The sequence below is a fragment of the Trichomycterus rosablanca genome, chromosome 2 (assembly GCF_030014385.1).
Source record: "Trichomycterus rosablanca isolate fTriRos1 chromosome 2, fTriRos1.hap1, whole genome shotgun sequence".
Taxonomy (NCBI): domain Eukaryota; kingdom Metazoa; phylum Chordata; class Actinopteri; order Siluriformes; family Trichomycteridae; genus Trichomycterus; species Trichomycterus rosablanca.
In genome coordinates this window covers 26007902-26035855 of record NC_085989.1, presented here as the reverse complement: position 1 = coordinate 26035855, position 27954 = coordinate 26007902, and the positions used below count along the sequence as shown (strand labels likewise).

At 39.8% G+C, this 27954-nt stretch overlaps 1 protein-coding gene across 1 annotated transcript; it reads right to left on the bottom strand.

Moving 5' to 3' along the window:
- Positions 1 to 565: 565 nt before the first annotated feature.
- Positions 566 to 27954, bottom strand: nup153 (nucleoporin 153). Its single transcript, XM_063013139.1, has 22 exons — positions 27772 to 27954; positions 16373 to 16586; positions 15531 to 15812; positions 14862 to 14995; positions 14295 to 14426; positions 13430 to 13546; positions 13222 to 13266; positions 13082 to 13135; positions 12427 to 12567; positions 11567 to 11616; positions 11350 to 11479; positions 11115 to 11261; positions 10270 to 10368; positions 10111 to 10192; positions 9929 to 10030; positions 8700 to 9296; positions 8125 to 8325; positions 5748 to 6689; positions 4852 to 5190; positions 4497 to 4754; positions 2808 to 2955; positions 566 to 1811 (listed from the first exon to the last, which is right to left on the bottom strand). Exons 1-22 carry the CDS (start codon positions 27847 to 27849, stop codon positions 1721 to 1723), a joined length of 4383 nt encoding a protein of 1460 aa, XP_062869209.1. The 5' UTR covers positions 27850 to 27954; the 3' UTR covers positions 566 to 1720.

Below are 27954 nucleotides of genomic sequence, written 5' to 3'. Positions count from 1 at the left end.
GAGTGGCAAAGTAGCACAGCTGGTAGTGATAAATAGCAACAGGAGTATGGGCAGGTTTTGAACTACCCCCATGACCATGTGGGGTTTCCCTCTAGGTACTGCACAGTCTTCCCAAAAATGTGCAAAATCAGATACAGGAGGAGTATGAACTGCCCTGCAGTCGACTAGAGACTACAGTTAAATGAATAAAGCATTTTTGTCTTGGGTGCACTTTCTAGGCAACACAAATCCCTGACCAGGATTAAACAGTTAGTGAAAAATAAATACATTCAAGATTACCCACATGGTAAACATACTGATGATAAATAATCTATGATTTAATCATGGTACTAATTAAGAGGCAAAGAGTCACGTTTCTATTTTTACATTAAGGTAGGGATGTGACAGGTCAGTTTTAACACAGCAAGCAGGCTAGTTGGCTACTATGATGGTATGTGTAACATTAAGCTGGAAAGGTTAACTGCTAAATAATCTAAACAATCATCTGATGTGCATTTAAAACCAACATTTTTGGCAGAAAGAAAAACAAACAAATATAAATCACACTGAAATAAAAACAAACATGTTTATTTATTTAATGGCAATTACCATGTTTTTATTATTATCACTCTTTCAGTAATAATTGTCATGGCTTTAAAATAAGTAGATGTCCTCATTATCCAAAGTCACCCTAGTCCATTTAAACAAGCAATAGAAAAATATATACTTAACACTTTTTACAATACTGGTTTTGGTCCAAACAAAAGTGGATCAGAAATGCCAATATACCTTTTAATCTTCAAAAGATCCCCAATTTGCATTTAAGATAATTTTAAATGGATTTGGGTAACTTTGAATGAAGGGCTTTACATAAATTCTAAAAGACAAATGCTGAATGAAAAAGGTTGATTTAACACAAAAACTTCACAGATTAAAAAAAAAAAAAAAAAAAAAAAAAAAAAAAAAAAAAAAACTATTTACAAATTTGTAATAATATTCAAAGGCCAATTGAGAGAGTGAGACTAAGAGAGCTGACAGGCCAAGAGTTGACAGAACAAGAATACAGAAGAGGAAAGAAAAAACTAAAAAGGACATACAAGATAGGCTAAACAGATTTCGATCTACAGATTTACAATGGAGAGTTGCGGGGCTCCTTTACACCGACACCCAATCTTAGCGTAAAGCGTGGGTCTACACCACCACCCCGCTCCTTCCTTAAACACATTCATTTGCCTTTTTATGCCAGACACAACCAACCAGCACAATTCAGCATGTACAAAAAGAAACCACACACACATCTGCGCACAAATGAGGAAAATACTCTTCATTCAATACATAGAAACACTAGCCTCTGTACATACAGCAACCAGTCCGTGTCTGCCTCTCACAGACGAACCTGCACATCACCCGAGCAAAATCTACTTGTCAATTTCTAAATTAGTTTTTTGCATGGTTTTTGTCATACAAAAAAAACATGCACAAAAAATTGCCAAGATTGCAGATGCTGAAAATATAAACCTTCCCTGCTCAAGGAAAGGCTTTTGCTTGATTGTTTCAAATTATTTTTGCATTTTTGTGTCTCTGTGAGATTCGGTCATGGGGCCAGAGTACCACAGTCTACCTTTGACCCTTGACTGCAAAATAAATCTCCTGGCACAAGAAACAAGCAGAGTGCCGCGCTCAAAATACTAAGTACTTCAGTGTTGGTTTGGAGATGAGGCAGCCTGCGTTGTATCCAGCTTTACTTTCTACGTCGGACAGCATGTTTGATCTTGCGGCCAGCAATGCCCTGCTGTCCAGTGGATGGTGAGCTGAAGGAAGTTTTTGTAGATCTGAGGAGAAAAAGACAGTTGTAATATTACTCAGTTACCAGGTTTCCACTGTAGTCATATAGTTTCTTTGGTATTTTAATTGAAATGCAGGTCAACCAAAGGTTTATTTATCCAATCAGAGTTTGTTTCATGGCATCAGCTGCAGTTTGTGGATGCGCCATCTGCTAAGCAGAAGTACACCAGGTATAACAAACCAAAGCCTACTGAGAGAAGCATAAAGGCTCGTCTCAGATTTGCCAAAAAACAAACCCTCCAGAAGTTTGAGATAAAGTTCTGTTGGCTAGTATATTCAAAGAGAATTCAATAATATAAAAGTTGCTACTTTGGAGCCTGAGAGATGCTGGAATCCTAAAGGATAATGTCCCACTCCAAACTCTCTGAATTAAAGCAATTCTGCAAGCCATAGTGTAGTCTTTTTCAATATTAGAATTACAAATTACAAATCTTTTCCCAATTTCCCATGGTACCCTTGTCTTGACATTTTGCATGAGTATTGGAAACTACTGTAGATGGTGTAACAAAAAGAAAATAAAAAATAAGAAGTTAAATTTCTCAAAACAGCAGGATCATTCACCATACACCCATTACTCTGCTGAGCACTGGTTGCTAAGTAATGATAACGACCATCTCTGCCTCGGTTGAAAACATCAAAGACTGAATAATTGATTATTTAACAATATCGTGTTACATTTTTCTGAATAACATAACAGTAAGGTCGATTCCAGGTGTCCTTACACCAACAATTTGTAATCCTGACACAAACCACCCACTAATAAAAACCACTAGCCTTCATCTTAATTATAAAAAGTTTTGTACACTGCAATCAAATTATTAATGTGACCAGGATGACCCGCATATAGCCGTGGTCATTTTGCTCAAACCTCACCATGAGCAGACCACAAGAAAGCCACACATCTTGCCATTTGTGACTTTTAAATAGGGCAAGGAATACAAAATATTATTACTATGATAGAACCAGTCAGATTTATTTCTTACCCAATATTAAAGTTTGGTGCCACAAAGGCTTCTGTTGACATTGCTGACTGTGCTGGAGGATTGCCTGCAGCTCCTGATCCAAAGGTAAACACACCACTGCCACTATTGGATGATCCAAAAGCTCCAGCACCTACAAACTGGAAACCTCCTGAACACAAAATTAGGTGAAGATGAATCATTAATAGATAAGACAGATAAATATCAGTGAATAATTAAAAGTAGCAGAAAGGTGTGAATTATGTATAAAAATGAGAGTCTTTCTGTGGAGTAAAGCATGTTTTCTGTGCACCGCTGAGTCTATGTAGTTAGGCCTGGAAGATAATCGCCATCATTCAATCATAAGCTGGAGCAATAAGCTGTTGCGTTACAGACGGCTAGCCTCCCATCCATGGTCGCTCCCTTGCTTTGAGTTTTCTACTTGCCATTTGCACTCTGCTGAGGTGGAGTGCAGCAAAGGACTTCTGAACAGATGGTTGGTGGTTTAAGTCCCCCTACTGACAAGTGGTCACTGTTGGGCCCCTACTCAAAATTGCTTGGGCTGTATTCGGTCACAACTGGCCCAGCATTCAGATAAAAAAAAAAACTAAATACATGCTAGTGCCATTTTTAAAATATGGAGTTGTATCTTGAATATTCTATAAATTTGTACTTGTATCTTGCACCTGTGTCTTGTTTGGAGTGTGTTGCAGGCATTAAATGCTAAATGTGTTTCTATTTATAAATTACAATGAAGTTGCTCAACAAAAAAAGGAAATCTTCACTTTTTACTTTTAAAAATTAAATAAAACCTTGTCATTCACAGCTATTCACTGAATCTCATCTTTTTTTTTTTTTTTTTTTTTTTTTTTTTACATACAGTACAGGCCAAAAGTTTGGACACACCAGCCAAAAGTTTGGACACACCTTCTCTTCAATGTTTTTTCTTGATTATTTTTATTTTCTACATTGTAGATTAATACTGAAGACATCCAAACTATGAAGAATTATGTAGTGAACCAAAAAGTGTTAAACAAACCAGAATATGTTTTATATTTTACCAACTCTACCTCTGCACAACCCAACTGATGGTCTCAAACACATTAAAAAAGCAACAAATTCCAAAAATTCACTCTAGACAAGGCACAAACATTCATTGAAAACCATTCCAGGTGGAAACCTAATAAAGCTGGTTGAGAAAATTTCAAAGAGTGTGCAAATCTGTCATTAAAGCAAAAGATGGCTACTTTGAAGAATCTAAAATATAAAACATATTCTGGTTTGTTTAACACTTTTTTGTTTACTACATAATTCCATATGTGTTCCTTCATAGTTTGGATGTCTTTAGTATTAATCTACAATGTAGAAAATTTAAAAAAAATTAAGAGAAACCACAGGAATGAGAAGGTGTGTCCAAACTTTTGGCCTGTACTGTACATTTTACTGCCATGCTATTTTTATAATATATGTTTGTATGTGCTCCATTTATTATTTTCATTCTTTATCATTAGAAATTTAATTCACACCATAAGGCCTCACAAAATCTAATACTAAACACACCATTCATTAAATACAAAATTCTCTGGAAATGCATAAATATCTACCGGTATCAAACAATACACAAAAATATATTGTGGTGAGTTATTGCTGTGGCTTGTTGTTTATATCTCATCCTGATTAAAACAGCATAGGCATGTAATACTTGTTAGTCACCTTGGCTAGCAGGGCCTGCAGAAGATCCAAAAGTAGGTGTAGGGTTAGACTGCTGGCCAAACACAGGAGCAGCACCGGGTTTGGCTCCAAAAGCAGGAAGCGAGGAGGCTGTGGCTGTAAATGAGGACGTAGTTGATCCGAAGGCTGGGGCACTTGGTTGCGATGAGCCAAACCCTGGTGTCTCTCCAGAGCTAAAGCCAGAGGTCTGTGCGCTGGAGTTAAACCCAAATGGAGAGGGAGCAGCCGATGGTACAGGGGCTGAAAAGGTAAAGGGCAAAGGTAACGGTCATTGCATTTTTAGAACCTTTTTCTTTAGGCCTCTGCGTTAAACAAATTAATGATAAACAATACCAACCTGCAGATGCTTGGGTTGGGCCTGCAGCACCGAAAGCAAACGTGGGTGCACCCGAGCTGTTCGCTGAACCGAAGACAAATGGCTGTGAAGGAGCAGGAGCAGCAGAGGGTTCCGCTGGAGCTGGCTGGCTGTCTTGCTGCTGTCCGAACATGAAAGCCTTGGTAGTAGAAGCATCTGAGGAGGAATTCTGGCCAAAGATAAAGGCATTGCTTGGAGCAGGGGTGGCATCAAGGCTGGAACTGGTGGCAGTTCCAAAGAGGCTGGGTGCAGTATTAGAGGATGCAGGGGTGCTGGATGAACTGGTCATGAAGCCAAACATAGGCTTTGGTGCTGAAGTGTCTGAGCAACATGGGAATATACAAACTCTGATTAAAGTTGTGTTAAATATATATACACACACACAAATATATAAGCAGTGTTAACTGACCAACAGTGGTTTAATGCAAGGTTTTTCAAACTCTGGTTTGTGAGAAAAATAATAATAATAAAATTAACTTGTATGCGAATGCTCCCCTATGTGTGCTTTATGTTATGGCTTGTAAACCACAGTGGGACCAGAGTGTAAGATGCATTGCCTGGGTTGCAAAATCATGGACAAGAAGTAGGTTGCTTGAAAAAAAAAAATGGAAAAACCCTGCTTTAGTGGGTAGATTTGACCTTTGATACGTAATGTTTCCAGTAGAGCTTCTTAAATTCCCGAATCCAGTGGCAGCACCTTATGCATGAAATATTTCAACTTTAGTCCACTAGTAAGTGACTTGCAACACGATAGTCAACAAAACAACCCACAAGCACAATTACAAAAAAAATAAAACTACTAAAGTAACAAAACTTGTAGTGGAGTGAGAAAATATTAGCAAATTCAAACCCCCCATGATGGGAAAAGCCTTACTCACCTGTTGCATTTTGCCCAAAGCCAAATGCTGGTTTGGGGGTTTCTGTGGGCTCAGCAGGCTTTCCAAATGCAAAAGTAGGTTTGGGTAATTCTTTTGGAGGATCTGGCTTACTAAAAGAAAAACCCACTGACTGTGCAGGTTTGTCAGCCTCCTTGGCTGCATTGAACATGAATCCAGTTGAGGGTACTGGGGAAGTCTTCTTTACGTCCTGTTTTCCCCCAAATAAAAATGCAGTGGATGGAGCCAGGGTTGCCACTTTTGCCGCTGGCTCTCCCAGTGATGAAGCAGTTGAGGGCTCAGCCACTGGTGGCTTGCCAAAAACCGGAAGAGTGTTGGCAGCAGGGGTGGCAGTGGCTGAAATAGCCGTTATAGAAGAAGCCGTTTCTTTTTCAGCTTTGGGTGTTGAAAAACTGAACGCCGAATTAGAGCCGGAGTTCGCCTCAGGTTTCGAGAGTCCAAAGGAAAAGCCACCAGATGAAAATGTTGCAGCAGTGCTTGGAGCGCCAGAGCCAAAAGTGGCACCACTGCTTCCACCAAATTTAATACCAGCACCAGAGTCCTGAGAGGTGTTCTTGTTCTCCTCACTGGATAACACAGGAGTAGAGGTTGTCCCAAATTTCAAGCCATCAGCAGAACCACCAATTTTCACTGTCCCTGTTAAACTTGTGCCTGATGAGGCGGGTTCTGTAGAGGCTTCTGAGTCCCCCCCAAAATTTAATTCCTCTGTAATGCTCGAGGATAAGCCTCCAAACTTGAAGCCTGCAGAATCCGAGGTGGAGATTGAGGAAGCACTACCAAATTTAAAAGACCCTGTGTTGGAGGATGAATCTGAAAAACTGCCACCAAATTTCAGTCCATCAGAGGCAGAATTGGAAGAACTTGTCCCAAATTTAAAAGCAGAAGAGCTTGAGATGGTGTTAGATGAGGGAGTGCCGAAAGTACCTGAAAAACAAATGATTGTCAGTTGGGCAAATACAGGCCAATCTGTAGACATAACTTTACAGGTATACATGTTGATTGTAGAAATCAATTGGTTGCTAATTCTTTAATCTTGGAGTCAAATGGAAATAATAATAGAAAAAAAAAAAAAGTTTGCATACCAGTCTAAACCAGTTGTTAAAAAGCTTTGCTAATTCGTTGTGTAACTGTACACACCACAGTCCCCTTTAAACCATTGGAAACCTTCAGTTAATGTAGCCATCACACTCATGTGATGCAGGGCAAAACTGTTTTTGGGCTGGCCATGTCATTGTTTCCTATGGAGTAAGGTGTTGCCACTTATCTTGCTGCTGCACAGGGCACAGATTTGCCGCATTGAAACTTGCCGCTGCACTCAATGTTCAATCTGACTGAACTTTGACCCAGTTTGTCCCTGACCTTTTCAAGGCACCATCAAAGAGCCTAATTATTTATACGACACAGTCTAAACTAAAGCACAGAGATGACGGAGAAGCTGATTCGCATTGTTTTACAAAACCCTGTATTAAGCACAACACTGAGGGGAAAACATACTAGTGCATAAATAAATAGGTGACTAATAAACTGCGAAACATGGAGATCATGGGACACAGTGGTAGCCTAGTGGGTAGAGCTTTGGGTTATCAACTAAAAGGTTGAGAGGTCAAATCCCAGCTCTGCCATGCAGCCACTGTTGGGCCCTTGAGCAAGGCCCTTAACCTTCTCTGCTCCAGGGGCGCCGTACAATGGCTGATCCTGTGCTCTGACTCCAGCTTCCAAACAAGCTGGGATACATGAAGAAAGAATTCTGTTGTACTGTACACATGTATATGTATAATTGACAACGCATTCTATGCTTTAGGTTTGCATTGTAGATTTCAATCCCAGAACGCTTATTGTGGCTTTGTTGCATTTAATGCACCCTTTGATTAAAACAGAGTTTTATGAACCTACTTCATGTTCTGATGTCTACAAAATTAACATAGTTTTGTTTTTAACTAAAATACATTTAATTCAAATCTGTGAAGGGTTTAAATGCCCCAGTAAGTGGGCAGTATGTGCCTAGTCTCACAAAGCACAACACTCTTATAATGTGAATGAAGCATTAACTGTAACAGTTTAAGCAAAATCACAACATGTTTGTCTATCCTGTGCTTATGGTATTAAGGTTTAGGGACAGTGGCAGCCCAGTGGGTAGAGCTTTAAGCCATCAACTGTTGTGGGCTCAAATCCCAGCTCTGCCATGCAGACACTGACAGGCCCTTAAAAGGCTGTTAACCCTTTCTGCTCCAGAAGCACTGAAGAATGGCTGAGCCTGCACTCTGCCCCCAGTTTCCTACTGAGCAACAACTGAACAGGTGTATAAGTATACACACAATAAAAAGGCATTCCATCTGCCCTAAATTATTTTAACTCTCACCTTTGGATTCTACTTTAGCTCCTGGTTTGGCTGTTTGGCAGGACACACACTGCTGGTCGTTAGCCTTGTTCTGAACACAGCAAACATCACACTCCCAGCTGCCTTCAGGCTTTTTGAACTTGTCTCCAAATCCTAACAGCGGTGCTTTAGTAGCTGATGTGGGCACAGAAGCTTGGGATGAAGGTGCTGTAGACACTGCTCCTGTTCATTTTAGCATAGAAGAGTTAGTTAAAGCATAATACTAATGACAACATTAAACCTCCAAAATTTGACCAAAAGAAATAAGAAATTTAAGATTAAAGAAATATGTTTAAAAAGCATATATTTTATATTTTGGTCTCTAGTATTGTGTTATGATTATATTTTAACATATGCGCTGCAACATGCTACATTCATTACTACTGCTCAATTTACCAAAAAATATATTACACAAACTTGTGTTACTAATTTAAGCATTTTACATCAAACATGAAAATGTATAAGAGACCCATTTTGGAAACTGATATAAGCAAGCAACAAATAAAAATTATACAGATCGAGTTTAGAGTCTACTACACTATATGTGGCAAACTTACCAGGTTTAGCATTCTGACATGCTACACATTTGCTGTCCTGTTCTTTGTTCTGAATCATGCAAATGCTGCACTCCCACGAGCCCACTGGCTTCTTAAACTGGTCGCCAAAGCCAAGCAGTCCAGATGTGGTAGAAGAGGACGATGTGGTTGTTGAAGTGGACGACGCGGGAGGGGCAATAAGTGGGAAGGACACCTCAGAAACGGGAGGCAAATTCAGTGCCGGTTTTACTCCAGTCCCAGGCTTTGCAGTATCACATGCTACACACTTAACCACCTCAGGCTTGTTACGTACTAAACACGTGTCACATTCCCAGCCTTCAACAGTGAACAATGAGGAAAGACTAGCAGCAGGGGCTTTTGCAGGTTTACTGTCCACTTTAGAGACAGAGTCTTTGTTTGGCTTTGCGGCTGCGCAGGCCAAACACTTTTTGTCTGAAGCCTTGTTTTGCACCAGACAGCAGTCACAGTTCCATGATCCTGCAGCAGGTTTAAACTTGTCCCCAAATCCAGCTGAAAAAGCAAGTGGCGCACTGTTACTGCTGGGGGTCTTCTCGGTTTTTTCTGAGTTGGAGGAGTTTAGGAAAGGTGAGGAGAACCCTACAGGGTAGAAAGAACACATGCTTAGCATAAATCCCAGAAATTTACAAATGACTAGTATTAGTTTTAGAACTTATGAGTGACATGGCAAAACACTTTATATTTTTTACTCATAATAAATTCACTATTGGGCCAAAAGTATTTAGACATCTGATGAAAAGCTTGCTGAACATTCGATTAAAAAAAAACAACAAATGGTGGTAAGCGTGATGTCTATATGATCTTTACAGCTACATCATCCACTCTTCTGAGAGAAGGCTTCTCACAAAATTTTTAAATGTGTGTGGGAATTTGTGTTCATTTAATCAAAAAAGCATTTGTATGGTTGGGCACTGATGTTGGTCAAGAAAGCCACAATTGACGTTCCAGTTCAGTGGGGCTGAGGTCAGAGCAGGCCATTGGAGTTTCTTTAAACCCAGCTTTGTTCATAAAGCAAGGTCTATAAAGTAAAGTTAGTTATGCTGGAAACATAAATTTCTTTATATAAGATTTACTATACCTGGTAGCAATTGCTGTGGCTAAAACACTAATTCATTCAATTAGAATGGGAGGTCCCATAATTTTGTCCATATAGTGTGGGTATGCATGTGTGTGTATAAATATGCACATAATATCAGTAAAAGTTATCTTACCTGGACCCTTAAGGATATCCAGAACACTGCCCTCTTTCAGGAACTTGGCAGGCTTAAAAGGCCCCTCAAATTCCTCCCTGATTTCACTGGCAGATGCTTTCACTGTGGAAAAAATACAAGGCAAAAATTAATTACTTCACTCTGCTTAAAATGAAACCGAAGAAAGAGAAACAATTACTTACCTGCAAGTACTGCTGGGTCGAATTTACCATTTGAGACAGATGGTGTGGTTTTTAAAGTGGGTGCACTAAAGGTAAATCCTGACTGTAGAGGGGGAAAGTCACTGTTAGTGTCAGTCATAGTTTAATAATAAAAAATTTTTATAGAAAAAGAAGACTTACAGATGGCGAGTAGGATGGTAGACTGGCAACTGTTGCCTTTACGATGGGTGATGAGAAAGTAAAGGATGTGGAAAATGGTGTGGATACAGTGGAGTTTTCCTGAAAAAGAATGTGTCTTTAGTACAAGCAAAATCCAAGGCTTTTTCAAAGACAGTCCAACATAATTAATGCATGCAAAGCCTTTATATCTTTCCATAGGATTACAAATAAAATCTTGCCGGTTCAACAGTTCTAACAGTAACAGAAAGCAGAAAAAAGGGCAGGATTCAGACCACAGTGCACAAATACAGCTCTATGGGCAATAGATCAAGTACAGTCTGTTACGTTGTCTCTTGAATCATACGTTTTTTGCACTCTATTGCATTCAAACCTGAGAGAGCTTACTCTGTCTGGGTTTCATATCGCAATAGTTCTTTTGCTCCCTCAAAAAGTGCAATGTGCTTGCTATGCTTTTTATTGGCAGAGTGACTGGGTATAACAAAGGTGTTTAATAAGTATAATAAAAAATGAAATAATGCAGTGACTAACATTTTCTTAATGAAACACAACTGTAGAAAGTCAAAACTTTATTTGATCAAGTACATTAAATTTTTTTTTGCATTTTTATAGCTGGGCAAAGGCACAAAAAAGGAGCAATGCAAGTCTAGTTCACAACCTAATACTTAATCAGGTATGTGTATAAATAAAACCACTAAAATATCCTAAATGAACTGGGATTGGGATGACACACTGCTTCTGTAACTCTACCAGTGTCTTTTAAGGGCAATTAGTCAAAGCAGAATTAATAAGTACAGAAAGTTTTAAATCCAGAGCTTATGTAATTAGCTGGTAAGGGTTAGTTGTACCTTGTTGAAAGCAGGTTTATCAGGTAGGCAAGGCAGTGGTTTGGTGCTGGGGGTGAGAGTGAAGGCAGGGGTTGAGAAGCTAAAGGTGGGCAGACTGGAGTTACTTATGGGCAATAAAACAGCAGGCAGCTCTGGCACCTCAGCAACCTGGTCAGAGAAAAAGGCACAGGGATGAACAAATCGTTGTATTATCATGTATGTGTGTGTGGGGAAGCTTATTTATCAAGAAGCTAACCTCCTCATCTGCTTTTTTGGAGGAAGGTCGGATACTCCTCTCCCTCTTCATTTTTCCTCCACCACTTGCGACGTTGGCAGCAGGTGTGCTGGATAAGGGGTATGAAAGATTGCTTGTGCTGGGGACACTACTGTGAGCAAAAAAAGACACAAAAAGGTACAGCGTTAGTAAAAATATATTGTGACAAAATTATCAAATCAAAAAGCAACATTTTTACCTTGCTGGAAGTAATCTGGCATCTGAATTCTTAGGTGTCTGTTTTACAGGCTAAATAAAGAAGCAGAGAAAAACATTAGAAGTGACTCTTGAAGTATCAAGTCCTGTATAATGTAATAAATAAGTGATTAATTCAATGAACACTATAGTTAACATGTTACCACCAGGGATTGCAACTATTTCACTTTTTACCTCTAAGCAACTTAATACAGATCTGGTGTTGTATGCCAGTATTGACCAAAATATTTGAGCTTGCAATATTTGTCTTCTGTTTATCCATAAGCTCCAACATTAAGTAAAGACTTAGTCTTGTAAATGATTAAAATGTGATACTAGACAAATATCAGCAATGTTATGACAAACGTTTTCCCCCCTTTTAGTCATGTCCAATGCACAGAAGCTACAAGTGTTAGCAGCACAGCTGAGATTCAAACTTGTGAGTTTAAGATCTGTGATGGGCTGATGCATTAGACCAGTCTCTCTCATTCAGGTGCCATATTTACCTCAACCCCTTCTTTTAATGACCTTGTGTGTAGGCTGTCAATGTGACATACATTTTCTAACACACTTTAGACTGGTGTGAAAGGGAAGTTTGCATACTAACTGAAAATGCTGCATTAGACTGCTGCATCCCCCATGCACCTCAAAAGCAATTTTAACATATTGTATGAAACATTCATCACTCATCTAGAATTAATTTAGCTTAAAACAAAAAATAAAATATATTTCAAACTTGTAGACTTTACACATTCAGTTCCTTGGAACATAAGCAAAAAAAAAAAACTAATTAAACTATTCCCAACGTTTAATGCAGCCAATATGTTTGGCATAATGATTTGGTATAATAAATGTAGGACTTACTGTCTCCTTGTTGCTCTTCTCCACTGTTCTGCTCACAGATCCAGGAGTGAGCGATGGCCGGAAAGACATGGAGCGGTTACCAGACACAGCTGTTGCAGCTGGGATAATCAATTTCTGCACAGGTGGAACAGCTGGCTCCATCTGCCAAACAATGGACAATTGAAAATGAGAACTGGTCAGAGGCAGAGAGTGCTCAAAGTTATGTAGAAACAAATGTCTGGATTTGAGCTGCTAGTGAATAAATTTGCACCAAAAAGCACACACAAACCTAAGGAAAAACTAAACTGTGGTACAGTGGGGGAGCTATAAATCGGGCAATAAAAATAAAACCAAATAACACAAAACACAGCTGGTTATTAATAGCTGCCAACATGCACAATAAAGTTTATAAGGTGCACAATATATGAGCACTTGACCATGGGGTTAGACATCCCATTCAAAAACCATGGACATTAATAGGAAATTGGCTTAGCGGTCTTCACACCTCTGATAGGGCTTTCCACAAGATTTTGGAGTTTGCCTAGGGAAATGTGAATGCTTTTTGTCAAAAGAACATCGTTTCCCCAAACCAAACTTATCAAACCATGCGTTTATGGACCCCCCTTTGTGCACAGGGTCATGCTGACCAGCACAAAATCCGGTGATATTTACTTACTTTTTTCCGTTTAGATTGTAAACTGGATGCATCTAGATCCGTGTGATTCAACGACTAAAAACAACAACAAAAAAATTGAACTTAATTTAAAACTTAATTTAAACAATAAGCTTTGACACAAACACCAAAATCTCACTTACTCTTGACAAAGGTGAAGAAATGGTTGATGGGATTCTTTTTGCATCCTATGACAAAAAAAGGTGTCAGTTCAGTGTAAACAGCCTTTCTTTCTATCTGAACAGGTTGAAGTATTAATTCAATGATTTTAGTATCGTCACAAAGGTCCTATTGCACCCAACATGCATATTACTTTTTGCAGTATTAGTTAAAGCAGAGCTAAGCACTTACAGCCAGAGGGCTGGACATGCGCTCGAGTGACTGCAGGATGCGTCTGGCTGTGGCACTGGTTACTCCGCAGGCCTGAGCTCCTGCCGGCTTTGCCTTGATCTGCCGCCTCACCGGAGCCTGAAGAACAGACATACATTTATAGCCTGTGTGAATTTATGTTTCAGCATTGAGGTTAAACTCACAACTGTGCAAGCAATAAGAATAAATCTAGCTGAATGTACTTATGCCCACATTACACTGTGCCAGCTTATGCCGTGGCAGACTACACATCACTTACGGAATTTTTATGATTAACGATCAGATTGGAATGCATAAAGTGCCATGCTAACCAGCAGCCAATTTAGTGCTGTGGAGACCCAAGAAAGCAGATAAATATACAAGCAAACAAAAATAGAATAAAAATAATCAATAAATCAAAGTAAGTAAACTACAGTAGGACACTTTCATTTGTCCAGACTGATAAAAATATGATTGTCTAACTAGGTCAATCAAAACTGAGAAAAGGCTCCATTAAATTTAATATTTTATTTAGGTGTGTGTGCTACCTCTTTTTCAGGAATCCAGATTTACAGTAATTTAGATCTGACAGAAGCACAGTGCCAAGTTCACATTGGCTAGGTCTTGGGTTGATAATTTGATAATTTGGCTTAGGGGATAATATTTACACGACAAAATTCTTTAGAAACTTGATCATGTTCATTCAAAATTCTGCATAAAAAGCATTTATTTGCCATGCTACATTTCTGACATGCAGTCAAATATACGACAATAATCCAGCACTGCAGTGCTATAAACATTTGACCATGTCTCTTTATTTATTACAGTAGGTTTTCTCAGCCTGAGATCTAACATCAAGTGCGCTAACCTGATATGGGGTGCCGGGTCGAGAGCGAGCCGACTTAGCAGCTGCTGCGCCTCCATACGTAGTCTTCCCTGGGTAGAAGGGTGAGTCTCCCAATTGGCTGGAGTTAAGAACCGAGTTGTTCACCGCCGACTGCTGAAGGGCGAAAAAAAGGATAACATTTTTCAAATGCTACAGAACTCCACAGACTGTTAAAAACCATGAATTTAACGGTTTAAGACTCTTGAAGCAAAGACAGCATTGGCACACTTGTAGAGCAAGAAAATAATTAAGGCTGAGGACTTAAAGTACACATTGGTTGAGAGGAAAAGATGCAATTATCTAGCATAAAGACTGCACGTTGTTTGTACCAAGTATGAGTACTCAAAGAAAAAGAAGATAACTGATGTATTAGTTATTACAAATAAAGGAGAAAATAAATATATGGAGCACCCAATTTAGTTCTGTTCACCATTAAAGAAAATACATACATAATTGCTAACACAATTATTTACAATTTACATGTAGAACTCCATTAACTTGACAAAAGGGGAAAAATATTTAGTAGAAATGGAAATGCAGCCCACTTACTGATGATGAATTGCTGAAGACAGACAGGTTGAATGCTGGTTTCTTGAGACTATTATGGTGTAACTGCAATCCAGACTGTGTGTGATCGGCCTCGGGAGACCAGAGAAGTGGTGCAGACTTTAAGGTGGGTACATCTGGGGGGAAAAACGTATGTGCACATTAAGTCAATGATCATTAATGCAGTGAACAGTTTGTGTAGGTGGCTGTTAAATAGCTGTCACCTACACAAAGACCAATTATTGATGTTTGATTAAAATAATAATAAAAAAAATTTCTTTCTAAAAAGAATAGTGCAATGCAGGGTTTGGCCCAGAAGTGAATACAATCAATTGGGCAGAGGCACGGCAGCTGCTTAACAGCACATGGTCTCTGTTCTATACTGCACTTTATAATGCTTCACACACTTGCTGCATCATGTGCAGATTGTGGCTTGGCACTGTCTTGTTTAAAAATACATTGTCTAGATGGAAGCATATGTTGCTTCAAAATGAGTATGTACTCCTTGGTATGATGGAGCCTTCACAAATGTAGAAGTTACTATGTCACTGGAACCACCCCTTCTTTCCCAGTATCATTATAGCCATTGGCTTTAGATTTTTGTGCTCTGTAAAATTTAAGGCGCATTTTTAGATCTTCACCGACACTCCAGTTTCTGAAACTCTGCCTCACCTTTATCAGATGCTCTAGATGAGAAACCACTTGTTGTGGAGATATTGTCGTCCTCATGCTGAGAGCTGTTGTCCTTTATCTCCTTTACTAAGGAAAAGTTAGAGGCTACAGCAAAGGGGTTTGCTGAAAAGGGTGCACTAGATGTAGAGGGCTGAGAGAAAAGAGAGCTTGAAGCCAGGGCAGGGGAACCATCATGGGAGGGGAAGTGTAGGTGGGAGCGGTTGAGTGGGGGCCGCGACAAAGCATCCTGAAAGTTTAAAGATGCTCTGCTTGTAGAGGGTTCTGGGTGAAAAAAAGAACATAACATGGGTAAAGGAATTCTATTAGAACCTATATTTTATTAACACCCCCCATTTAATGTGTCTCTATTACTCTACAAACTATCCTAATAGTCTCACAAAATTCAAGCCCATCTATGTTCTTCAGACAACAGACTTAAGTGTCCTAGATATTACAGTTGCAATTACATATAAAAGTCTTCCAGTTAGAAGATATTAAAACCAACTACTAGTCTGTATGCCCTTAAGTTGGATTACTGCATAATTAAACCACTGAAAACTCAATTTGCTTTAGCTGTGATGTCATATGTAAACACCACACAGGGATGTGTTCATGTTCATCCATGATGAAAACTAAGAAGCTGTCACATCTAAGAGAAAATCATCTTATTGCACCAAAAGGGCATTGTGTACAAGAAGATTCCCAAAACCTTGACCGTTCCTAAGAATGTCCGAAGGAATTTGGTTAGGCCTGCAGAGTTCTGGGACATAGTTCTATAGAGTGATGAAACAATGAATTAGTACCATACACAGAACAACAACTATAACGAAAATCACTCGTACCAGTGTTACTGGTGCTGGCTTTTGGAGAGTTGCGTCCATCAGGAATTGAAGCAGCTTCCTGATTGCCATAGGAAGTAGTAGGCACGTTGTTTCGCTCCACCTCCACTTCATGCTCTTCGCCTTCAGCTACCTCTCCATTTTTGAAATATCTCTGTAGCCAAGACGGTACTATGCTCTTTACTGTGTCAGTTACTCTACTGATCAGACCTGATTGCTGTGGAAAAAGTTAAAAACAATGATTTGTAAAATTAATTTCTGTAATAACTGAAGCTACACAAAGCAAATTAAAGTCCATTTATTTACTTTGTACAAAAACAAAATGATTTCATTACACAAAAGCGAAAACAATCAGCTGTTGGATAGCCACACTAATGAGCAAAAAGATGAGAACCACTCTCAGTCAGGAAAATGTTAAATGTTGGGCTGATGTTACTTGTATTACATAAGTTAAATACAACAGATATGATCAGGCATAAAAACATGAGTGACCTTGATAAGTGTTAAATGGTTACGGTCAGACAACTGGGTCGAATTATCTCCAAAACAGTAAAGGGGGTAAGACATGAAGGCTATGGCACCTTGTACACACTAAAAGAAGAGCTTTTATTCAATTTGCAGATAATAGATAACCAACACTGGCAGTGAGGTAAATATGTCATAACACATTCATGGAAAACTTCTGTGTATGGGGCTGCATAGTTGCAGGCCAATCAAAATACCCATGCTAACTCTTGTCCACCTTCAAAGGCACCTACACTGGGCACACGGGCATGAGAAATGGATATAAGTGTAACAATGAAGGAAAAAGTTGACTGGTCTAAAGAATACTGTTTTATCCAAAATGATGTGAACAGCCTTGCACATGTGCATTGTTCACCCACAAAAGAGATGGCACCAGGATGCACTACTATCAGACAGTTAATCTCACCCTATAGATAAATTGAAGGAGCTGCATGTAATGCCCTGGCACCATATACCACGACACCTTAGATGTCTTAGCGAACCAAAAACCATGCCAAAATGTGACACACTAATACTAAACATCCAATACTTATTATTTATTAAGGCAAGAAAGCAGCCTACTAAACACTAAACAAACAGACCAACAGCCAGCTAGCTTATATAAACTCTTTTTATTTTTGCATTTGCCCCTTTTCCTCCCAATCCAGTCGTGTCCATGTCCCCAATTCTGTGTGACTTCTTGTGACACTGCAAACCCGCCCTGACTGTCTAGAGCCGCTGGCTATCACACCTAACGTGTGTGTTTGCCAGTAACTTTTTTATGTGCAAGAAACAAGGTCTCTCAGTGAGCAGCATCATACACAACGTCATGTACCTCTATCTGTCTATCCATCTATCCATCCATCCATCCATCCATCCATCTATGAATTAACCATTACATGCACAGGCAGCTTTACCATCTACCAGAGGTTTGTTTGTTTGTTTATTAGGATTGTAACGTCATGTTTTACATTCTTTGGTTATTCATTACAGAAACGGTAGTTACTCATTACACAAGATTCATTAGTTCACAAGGTTATTTTAAACACAGTCATGGACAAGGTTATATTAAACACACAGTCATTAGTATCTCCAATTCACCTCACTTGCATGTCTTTGGACTGTGGGAGGAAACCGGAGTGCCCGGAAGAAACCCACGCAGACATGGTGAGAATATGCAAACTCCACACAGAAAGGACCCGGACCGCCCCACCTGGGGATCAAACCCAGGACCATCTTGCTGTGAGGAGACAGTGCTACCCACTTAGCCACCGTGATGCCCTCTACCAGAACTCACAGTTGCAGCAGCAGTGAGGAAGATTTTCAACCTTAGCCCTCCTCAAGCAATTGTGGCTGTGTGGATGTCTGGTCAGGTAGATAAGAGATTAAAAAGTGAAAGCTTGAGACATCAGCCATGGTGGGCTAGCACATTAGACTGTGATGCTCAAGCACCCTACAATTGCACTAGCCGTTATCTAAGAATGTACAGGGGTTGGACAAAATAACTGAAACACCTGTCATTTTAGTGTGGGAGGTTTCATGGCTAAATTGGACCAGTCTGGTGGCCAATCTTCATTAATTGCACATTGCACCAGTAAGAGCAGAGTGTGAAGGTTCAATTAGCAGGGTAAGAGCACAGTTTTGCTCAAAATATTGCAATGCACACAACATTATGGGTGACATACCAGAGTTCAAAAGAGGACAAATTGTTGGTGCACGTCTTGCTGGCGCATCTGTGACCAAGACAGCAAGTCTTTGTGATGTATCAAGAGCCACGGTATCCAGGGTAATGTCAGCGTACCACCAAGAAGGACAAACCACATCCAACAGGATTAACTGTGGACGCAAGAGGAAGCTGTCTGAAAGGGATGTTCGGGTGCTAACCCGGATTGTATCCAAAAAAACATAAAACCACGGCTGCCCAAATCACGGCAGAATTAAATGTGCACCTCAACTCTCCTGTTTCCACCAGAACTGTCCGTCGGGAGCTCCACAGGGTCAATATACACGGCCGGGCTGCTATAGCCAAACCTTTGGTCACTCGTGCCAATGCCAAACGTCGGTTTCAATGGTGCAAGGAGCGCAAATCTTGGGCTGTGGACAATGTGAAACATGTATTGTTCTCTGATGAGTCCACCTTTACTGTTTTCCTCACATCCGGGAGAGTTACGGTGTGGAGAAGCCCCAAAGAAGCGTACCACCCAGACTGTTGCATGCCCAGAGTGAAGCATGGTGGTGGATCAGTGATGGTTTGGGCTGCCATATCATGGCATTCCCTTGGCCCAATACTTGTGCTAGATGGGCGCGTCACTGCCAAGGACTACCGAACCATTCTGGAGGACCATGTGCATCCAATGGCGGTGCCGTGTATCAGGATGACAATGCACCAATACACACAGCAAGACTGGTGAAAGATTGGTTTGATGAACATGAAAGTGAAGTTGAACATCTCCCATGGCCTGCACAGTCACCAGATCTAAATATTATTGAGCCACTTTGGGGTGTTTTGGAGAAGCGAGTCAGGAAACGTTTTCCTCCACCAGCATCACGTAGTGACCTGGCCACTATCCTGCAAGAAGAATGGCTTAAAATCCCTCTGACCACTGTGCAGGACTTGTATGTCATTTCCAAGATGAACTGACGCTGTATTGGCCACAAAAGGAGGCCCTACACCATACTAATAAATTATTGTGGTCTAAAACCAGGTGTTTCAGTTATTTTGTCCAACCCCTGTATGTTTAAGCATAGTTTAGTTGATACTGAAAGGGAAACTTGGTCCTGAAAAGTACACACATATACAGAAAGGCAAACCCCAACTACACAAAAAGGGGCTTTCCCGATAACCACATGGTTCACTTACCGTCTGCTTATCTATCAAATGTCTAAACACGCAAAACAAGCAAAGACAAGCACTAAAACATGAGTCACCCTGCTAGATAACTGCTCCTGTTACTGAAGGCTTTTAAACACTGTAAACACAGCCTGCAAGCCTCTAAGATGACCCCACAAATGTACGAATTTCAACATGCAGCAGTTTTCCCGTTAAACTTGCTACAAAGTAAGCACTACAAAAGCTCTTGAAGCCCTATGTTTGTCCATGGGTCATTAAAGCCAAAATGCAGCCGCACTGCAGATTTCCTAAAAGTAAACTACACTTACGGACCAGAGCAGAGATGCAAAACATAGCAAATAGAAACAAGTCTGATAGTTATAGAAGTTAATACTGCCATTCCTTATCCACACACAGAAAAAACCTAATCTAAAATCTAAAATAGCCTGATTTAATTAGAATAATTAACTGTTAATTGTATTTTTTAATCTGACAAAAGATGAAGGCAAATCTGGCCAATTTGTTTTAACTCATAACTGCTATCATTACTAAACAGAGTTTTATATAAACAAGTCTTTATGCTTTGTGTATTAAAAGCTAACAGTACTGTAAACCAGCAGGACGAACATAAATACCATGAAAATATTTAGTTCAGTGTAGTAACTAAAATGCTAATTAAGTAATACAGTATCTTTTACAGTATTAGTATAATTATTATTTACTTATATATTAAGATTTTAACGTCATGTTTTACACACTTTGGACAGGTCAAGTAGTTACTGGTTACACAAGATTCATCAGTTCAAGTTTTTAATGTCAAACACAGTCACTGACAATTTCGTATCCAATATGCCTCACTTTGGACTGTGGAAGAAAACTGGAGCTTCCAGAGAAAACCCACACAGACATGGGGAGAACATGCAAACTCCACACAGAAAGGACCTGGACCGCCCCCACCTAGGAATCAAACCTGGGACCTTTTTGCTGTGAGGTGACAGTACTACCCACCGAGGCACACAGTGTAGTTATAAGACATGCAAAGTTATTCATACTGGTACATGATCCAAGATATCCACTCATTGTTTAAATAAATAAATCTTATAAACTTGTATAAAAGTTTCTATGTGTAATATAAATGGCAGCTCTCTGAGAAGACACACATGTAAAGAAAACTGCTGCAGGCCCACTGAGAATGTGTGAGGGTAAAACACATTTCAGCACTGCTCCCTCTGCACCCTTTCTCTGTACTGTCAACTGTAAAGAAAAATCCAGTTTCAACCAACAGCATCAACCAAACAGTTCATTCTTTCTTGGATATTAGTCAATCATTAACAGTCCTAGCCTAAATGCATTGCAACAAAGACTGATAAATAGGAAAGCAAATTTTTTTTTAACCAATAGCTGAAAATCCAACAAGCTTACAGTGACACGTTAAACAGACGTCACTGAGCTTCCACAGATCGTACAGGTTGTTCATTATCACTTGGTATGTTTTCAGTAGTCTAAAGTTTTGCACAAAGGCCTTCATAATATAAGCTCTTTAAAATGTCAGGCATCACATTCATGGCATTGATGTACCACGAGTGCAAGTACAGTCCCTGACAGAAGTTCTGTCGCTTATCCATGTTGTGGAAACAAAAGCTTATAACCTGACTTTAAATTCATCCATTGGTTTTAGAAATGACTCATATGAAAGCTGAAACCCTCCCAAATGAGGTTTAATTTATGAAAATAAATTTGCTTCACTGCAGAAATATTGATCATTTAATGAACACAGAAAGGTCAGATTTTGGCAAGACAAAAGTTGTCGCCTTGTCATATAATGCACCCAATCCTAGTTTACAGCCTCACCTGTGCTCACTAATTGATCGGTTATTTAGTGGGTGTGTATAAAAAGAACCCCAGCACCCCAGACCTTCACTTGAACTGCAACTTCACCTCTGACAACATGCCAAAAATCCACCCTGCGACCAAAGCCTTGATTATCAAGAGGCTGAAGACCAGATCCACTGCAGAGGTGGCTGGCACCTTTAATGTGTCTCAGCGTCAAGTACAAAGAATTAAAAAAAGATTTGAAGAGACTGGAGATGTTTTTGACAAGCCCAGGTCCGGCAGACCCCGCAAGACAACTGCTAAGGAGGAACGTTTGTTGGTTAGAAAATCCAAAGCCAGCCCCTCTTCCACTGCAGCAGAGCTCCACCAGGCCTGGTCACCTCAAGTCCCTGTGTCAACTAGAACAGTTTGTAGGATTCTGTCTCTAAATGGCCTCCATGGTCGAATCAGTGCCCAGAAGCCAGCACTAAACAAAAGGCAATTAAAAAACCGTGTGGCATTTGCCAAGGCCCACAGCCTGCTAAACGGATGGACGCTGGAAAAGTGGCAGAAGGTGGATTTCTCAGATGAATCTTCAGTTGAATTACACCACAGCCGCCGCAAATACTGCAGGAGACCTACTGGAGCCCGTATGGATCCAAGATTCACCCAGAAAACTGTTAAGTTTGGTGGTGGAAAGATCATGGTCTGGGGTTACATTCAGTATGGGGGTGTGCGAAACATTTGCAAGGTGGAAGGCAATATCAATAGCCTAAAATATCAAGAAGTATTAGCTACCTCTTACATTCCCAATCATAAAAGGGGTCAAATTTTGCAGCAGGATGGTGCTCCATCTCATACATCCATCTCTACATCAAAGCTCCTCAAGGCGAAGAAGATCAAGGTGCTCCAGGACTGGCCAGCCCAGTCACCAGACATGAACATCATTGAGCATGTTTGGGGTAGGATGAAAGAGGAAGCTTGGAAGACAAAACCAAAGAATCTTGATGAACTCTGGGAGGCATGTAAGACTGCATTCTTTGCTATTCCTGATGACTTCATCAATAAATTGTATGAATCATTGTCGAACCGCATGGATGCAGTCCTTAAAGCTCAAGGAAGTCACACAAAATATTAAATATGGCTCTAATAGCACCACAACTTCATTCACCAATGTTATGAAACATATCTTTGTATTTGAAGTAAATTATTTGTTTGATTTTCACATTACTTTCTGTGGGCGACAAAACTTTTGTCTTGCCAAAATCTGACCTTTCTGTGTTCATTAAATGATCAATATTTCTGCAGTGAAGCAAATTTATTTTCGTAAATTAAACCTCATTTGGGAGGGTTTCAGCTTTCATATGAGTCATTTCTAAAACCAATGGATGAATTTAAAGTCAGGTTATAAGCTTTTGTTTCCACAACATGGATAAGCGACAGAACTTCTGTCAGGGACTGTATGCTGACATATACAAAAAAACTTAGTTGTGTTATGTATTTGCTGATTCAACTGATTTAAACAAAAGTTTAAAAAAAAAGACAAAAATTGGTCATGGATCAATGCCTATCAACCCAACCGTTCAAGATATGTCAACAATCACCAAAAAAAAAAAAAACAATAGGACCAACATAAACCAACAACCAATAAAGATCATTATTCGATCAGTGCTGTCATTTAAAGAGGGCTAGCCCACTAGCAGTGATGGCATAGTTACCTTGAAAAAGTAATCTGATCACTGATTACTCCTTTAAAAAGTAACTTAGTTACTTTTAAAATCAAGTAATCCATAAAGTAACTAAGTTAGATTACAAGTTACTTTATCAGTTATATAATGCAGTCCGCTAATGTATCCCATAATGCAACTGGAGCTGCATAGGCAATTGAAGCGGAATAAGAAACAAGAAAGATAGCGGAAAACGGAGTCCTCTGTTCACAAGTGTAAGTAACATAAATAAAAAACATTTTAAAGACAAATAAATCACAAAAAGACGATAAATATCCTACATTTTGGCGAGTGGGGTTTGTAATGAGTCTGTAACTATAGTGATATTACGTCATCACGTCCCACGTCATCACTTGACGTTGGTAAGATGTACTTTTTTACCAGCCGAGTAGTGCATACTTCCTCCAATCTAGTACAGACTCTGTAAGTATGCGATTCCGGACGCAGCTCGTGACTTAGTTGTCGCATAGGACAGACGTCACTCCCCGAGACGCAAGAAGAAAGCAAAAATATCTTTTTACTAAGGAAAATGACAAAAATAGTAACGCACAGTAACTTGGATAAGTAACTTTAATCTGATTACTGAAAAATGTGGTCAGATTAGAGTAACGCGTTACTGACCATCAGTGCCCACCAGTGCTGATATTTCAAGCTTGCTAGTTTGAATCTCAGCTCTGCTAATGGCTGGTCAGGCACCTACATGCAGACATGATTGGCTAACATCTGTCGAGTGGAACAGTAGAAGGGATTGCTCATTACTGCTGCAATGACAGCCTCTACTGACCGGTTAAAGGCACCTGCACAGACGTGATAACAGATCAGAGTGTGACTTTCCTTACGCGATATCGATCACTATTGCCATTTGCATATGTGTTGAAGGTGGCGTGTGCTAGGTACTGCCTTGATCGGCCAACATAAGGATCTGCAACAGTGAAAAGAGTAATTGGGCAAGATTAAATTTTTCAACAGCTGATGTTTGTTTCCAGTTGAGAGCACAGAATCTAGAGAAAAAGCAAAGATTTTAAACACACATGGATCTACCTTCAGTGCACGTGTTAGATCTACGTACCAACGCATTCGGAGTTTCTAATCAAAACAGGAAATCTTGCTTTTAAATCATTTAAATAATCTACAGAGAAACTAACACATTATACCGACACAAGCTGGCTTTACTGTTTTTCATTTTAGAGTTACTTTCTACACATGCAGAACTGTGAGTAACTGTTTTAAATGAAGATATTTTTCATCATGTCCCAGTAAAGGTAGAAATCTGTTTATCATCTTATAATAATAGCACTAAATTAGGGAAAAAAACTGTAATACACCAACTGCATCACATTTATTTAATCAGCATGTTTAGTTACTGCTTGTTTGCTATGAACTGTTAGCTATTGACTATTTAAAATAGCGAACTAGTAAATAAATACAAAATTAAACCATACAGCACCCTAACATGGCACACTACTGCTAGTCTCAACTGTCTGGTGACTTAGACATGGCTCAACAGACAATTGGCTGTGACTAACAAAGAAAGGGCCTGATAAGGTATAATCTTAATACCTCTGGAACAACACCTACAGTGAGGTCACCAGCACAGCCGACAAATGAATACAGACAGAAAATGGTTGTCCTCCATACGTGGTGAGACCTCTAAAAGAATTTACCACATCATAGGCGTGTGCTAGTGAGTGCACAGGTAAATTTAGTTCAGTGTACTTATACACTAGCACCATATGTCGAGATGTACAAAAATTACAGAATGCTGTACTGTGGGACCATGATTAGGAAAAGGGAATGAGGAATGTAAATGTTTAGAATTTAGAATAATTATTATATTTATTTATTAGAATTTTGTCATGTTTTACACACTTTGGTTACATTCATGACAGGACAGGTAGTTACTCATTACACAAGATTCATCAGTTTGTCTTCATTGTCAAAAACAGTCATGGACTATTGTTTTTTGGACTGTGGGAGGAAACCGGAGCATTCAGATGAAACCCATGCAAACACAGGGAGAACATGCAAGGAGTTCACAGGGAGAACTCCACACAGAAAGGACCCAGACCACCCTACCTGGGAATTAAACCCAGGACCTTCTTGCTGTAAGGCGACAGTGCTACCCACCGAGCGGCCCAGAATAATTATTATAAAGTCTGAGATGTACAGATATTGTACAAGATATAAATTATATATGTATGCAGATGTAGTGGATTTATTTCAAGTAAGTAAAGTGCAGAGTGCAGAACAGTTGTATGGGGTGTGTGTATAGGGTGGGTTTATATTTTGAGTCCAAATGTATATGTATGAGATGTATACCCATATTAATTTAAACAAAAGCTACTATGACTCCAAAGAATTTGAACTAGCATAGACACGCTGGGCAAAAGGTACAGAATCTGTATATTTTTGCTTCAAACAATTTTGTACATCGCACATTTGTGTGTTAAAATTCCAGCATTTTAAGTGTGAAATTGGGACATTAAAGAGTACAGGCTGTAATGCTCACAATGATTGAGAAGACTTAGATTTTTTAATTTATTTTTAGTTTTTTTTTTTATTATTATTGCTAGTTATGACTTCAATTTAATTTTGTGTATGCATGATGTGTAAATCCTATTCATTCAAATTATCCTCCAGGCCACCCAAGGAGGATGGGAGTCCCTGCTGAGTCTGGGTCCTCTCAGGGTTTCTTCCTGTATTTTAAAGAAGTTTTTTTTTCTTGTCAGTCACCATTGGCTTGCTCGACACATGTTTTAGTCTGTCGGTCCTGGATTCTGTAAAGTTGCTTTGAGACTATGTCTATTGTAAAAAGTGCAATTTTAGTCTATTTTAAAAAAAGTCTATTTTAAAAAATTAAAATAAGTGAACCTCTACATATATTCATGGCTGGATTACTGACCGGGCCAGTGAGGTTAGGGGGTCCTGAGGGGGGGCTCCGGGGGCCCTAGCCATGCTTTTGGGCCCCCTAGACTTCTACAGAAGTCGTTCACCATGGGTCCTTGATCCGCTAGGGACCTAGTAATTGCCAGGCAAGCCACCGTACTCTACCAAGGGGAGGGGGGCGTGGCGCAAGGAGGGACGCAGAGATGAAGTGCCTTTCAATACATTGTAGGCTGGGGTAACTCAATATTTTGAACACTTTTAAAGGGTGCCGTGACTGAGTAAAGGTTGAGAAACTCTGGTTTAATGTATTAATCTATTTATGTTTTTGGAGGGGGCCCTGGGCAACTCTTTGCCCAGGGGCCCAGACTATCCTTAATCCGTCCTTGCATATATTAAAAACGTATTAAGTATTTTAGTGCCATTGACTGGATATCTAATTAATTTATACAACGCATAGGTTTACATAGTATGCCACCACAAATATTAGTGCTGAGTTTGTGATTTACCTATCACTGCTATCGGAGTCTAAACAATTTCTAAAAACCGACTGAAATCAGATTAACTGTACAACCGTATGCAGGCCAAACTGCAGCCTTTACTTCATGGGCTCACTAGGTTTAGTTAAATACTACATGGCACACTGCAACACCAGGAATGCAACATGCAAACCTGCTACAGCTGAGTAGATCTCCACGCTGAACATGTGTGCAGAAAGCACATGTGTGCCCTAGACTAGAGTTGAGCTGAACACAATCCTTCAGGCTTTAAACAAAGCCTAAACGACAACCATCTCTCACAAACGCAAACGTTTTTTAAAAGGTCTTTGGTCAGCTTAACATTACTTGATCTGTGAAATGAAGCTACGATCGTTTTTCAAAGTAAAGACGCGGGAGAGTCAACAGCCAACATGGTGACTACACAAAGTGCTAGCGAGCTAATGCTAAGCGCAGCCGTGTTGCTTTAGATGAGCATGTGTGGCCTGACGAAACGAAATTACAGAGCTAGCTTAAGACAGCAAACGTTAGCTTGCAGGTTTAAAAACTTGCACCAATCAACCCTGTGCGCACAGTATTCACTATAGTATTCAATAGATCCATTCAAGTTAAAGGGCATAGTGTCACCTTAGAGTCGAACAGTTACACGGTAGTAAACTTCCCAACGAGTTAGCTACGGCAGCATTGCAAATCCCAACACTGCGCACTAAATAGGATTCATAATAAAGCACAAACACATTGAGAGCGATACAGACTATTTAATACAGTAGTTAGCGTTTGTAAACGCAGCCCGAGGCTGTTAGCGGTAAAGCGGTTAGCATAGCGTAGTTAGTGAACGTGTTTGGATTAGTTAGCCTTGTAGATTTTAACCGCACGTTTCGCTTGAACAGAACGCAGCAGGGCAGTTAAATAGCTTTAACTCGTTTAATAATGTCACACCTGTAAGATTTAATAAGACTTTTAACGCTGACAAAACAAGTGCGTTGGCTATCAACACTGAACTGTCCGTGTGAAGCGCCGAGGCCTTGGTGAGCCGCTACTCTAGCAGGCCGCAACATGTCTCCAACAAACACTTTCAAACCGACACGACAAAGTTGTGACAGTCTACAAACGAGTACAATATGCGAACAAAACTCGACTTTATATTACCTGTTTGCCTTTGGCATAGGGCTTAGAAACGATATGATATCTCCTGGTTCTAATTTTCCCTCCTCCTGTGGCCGCCATGGCTAACTGCACGAAATCTAGCGTTCCTCACTGTAGCGCTCTCCTGTCAACTCAAACCCAAAGCACCCATATACCGTCAGCCACTGCGCCCTCAACCGGCCAGTG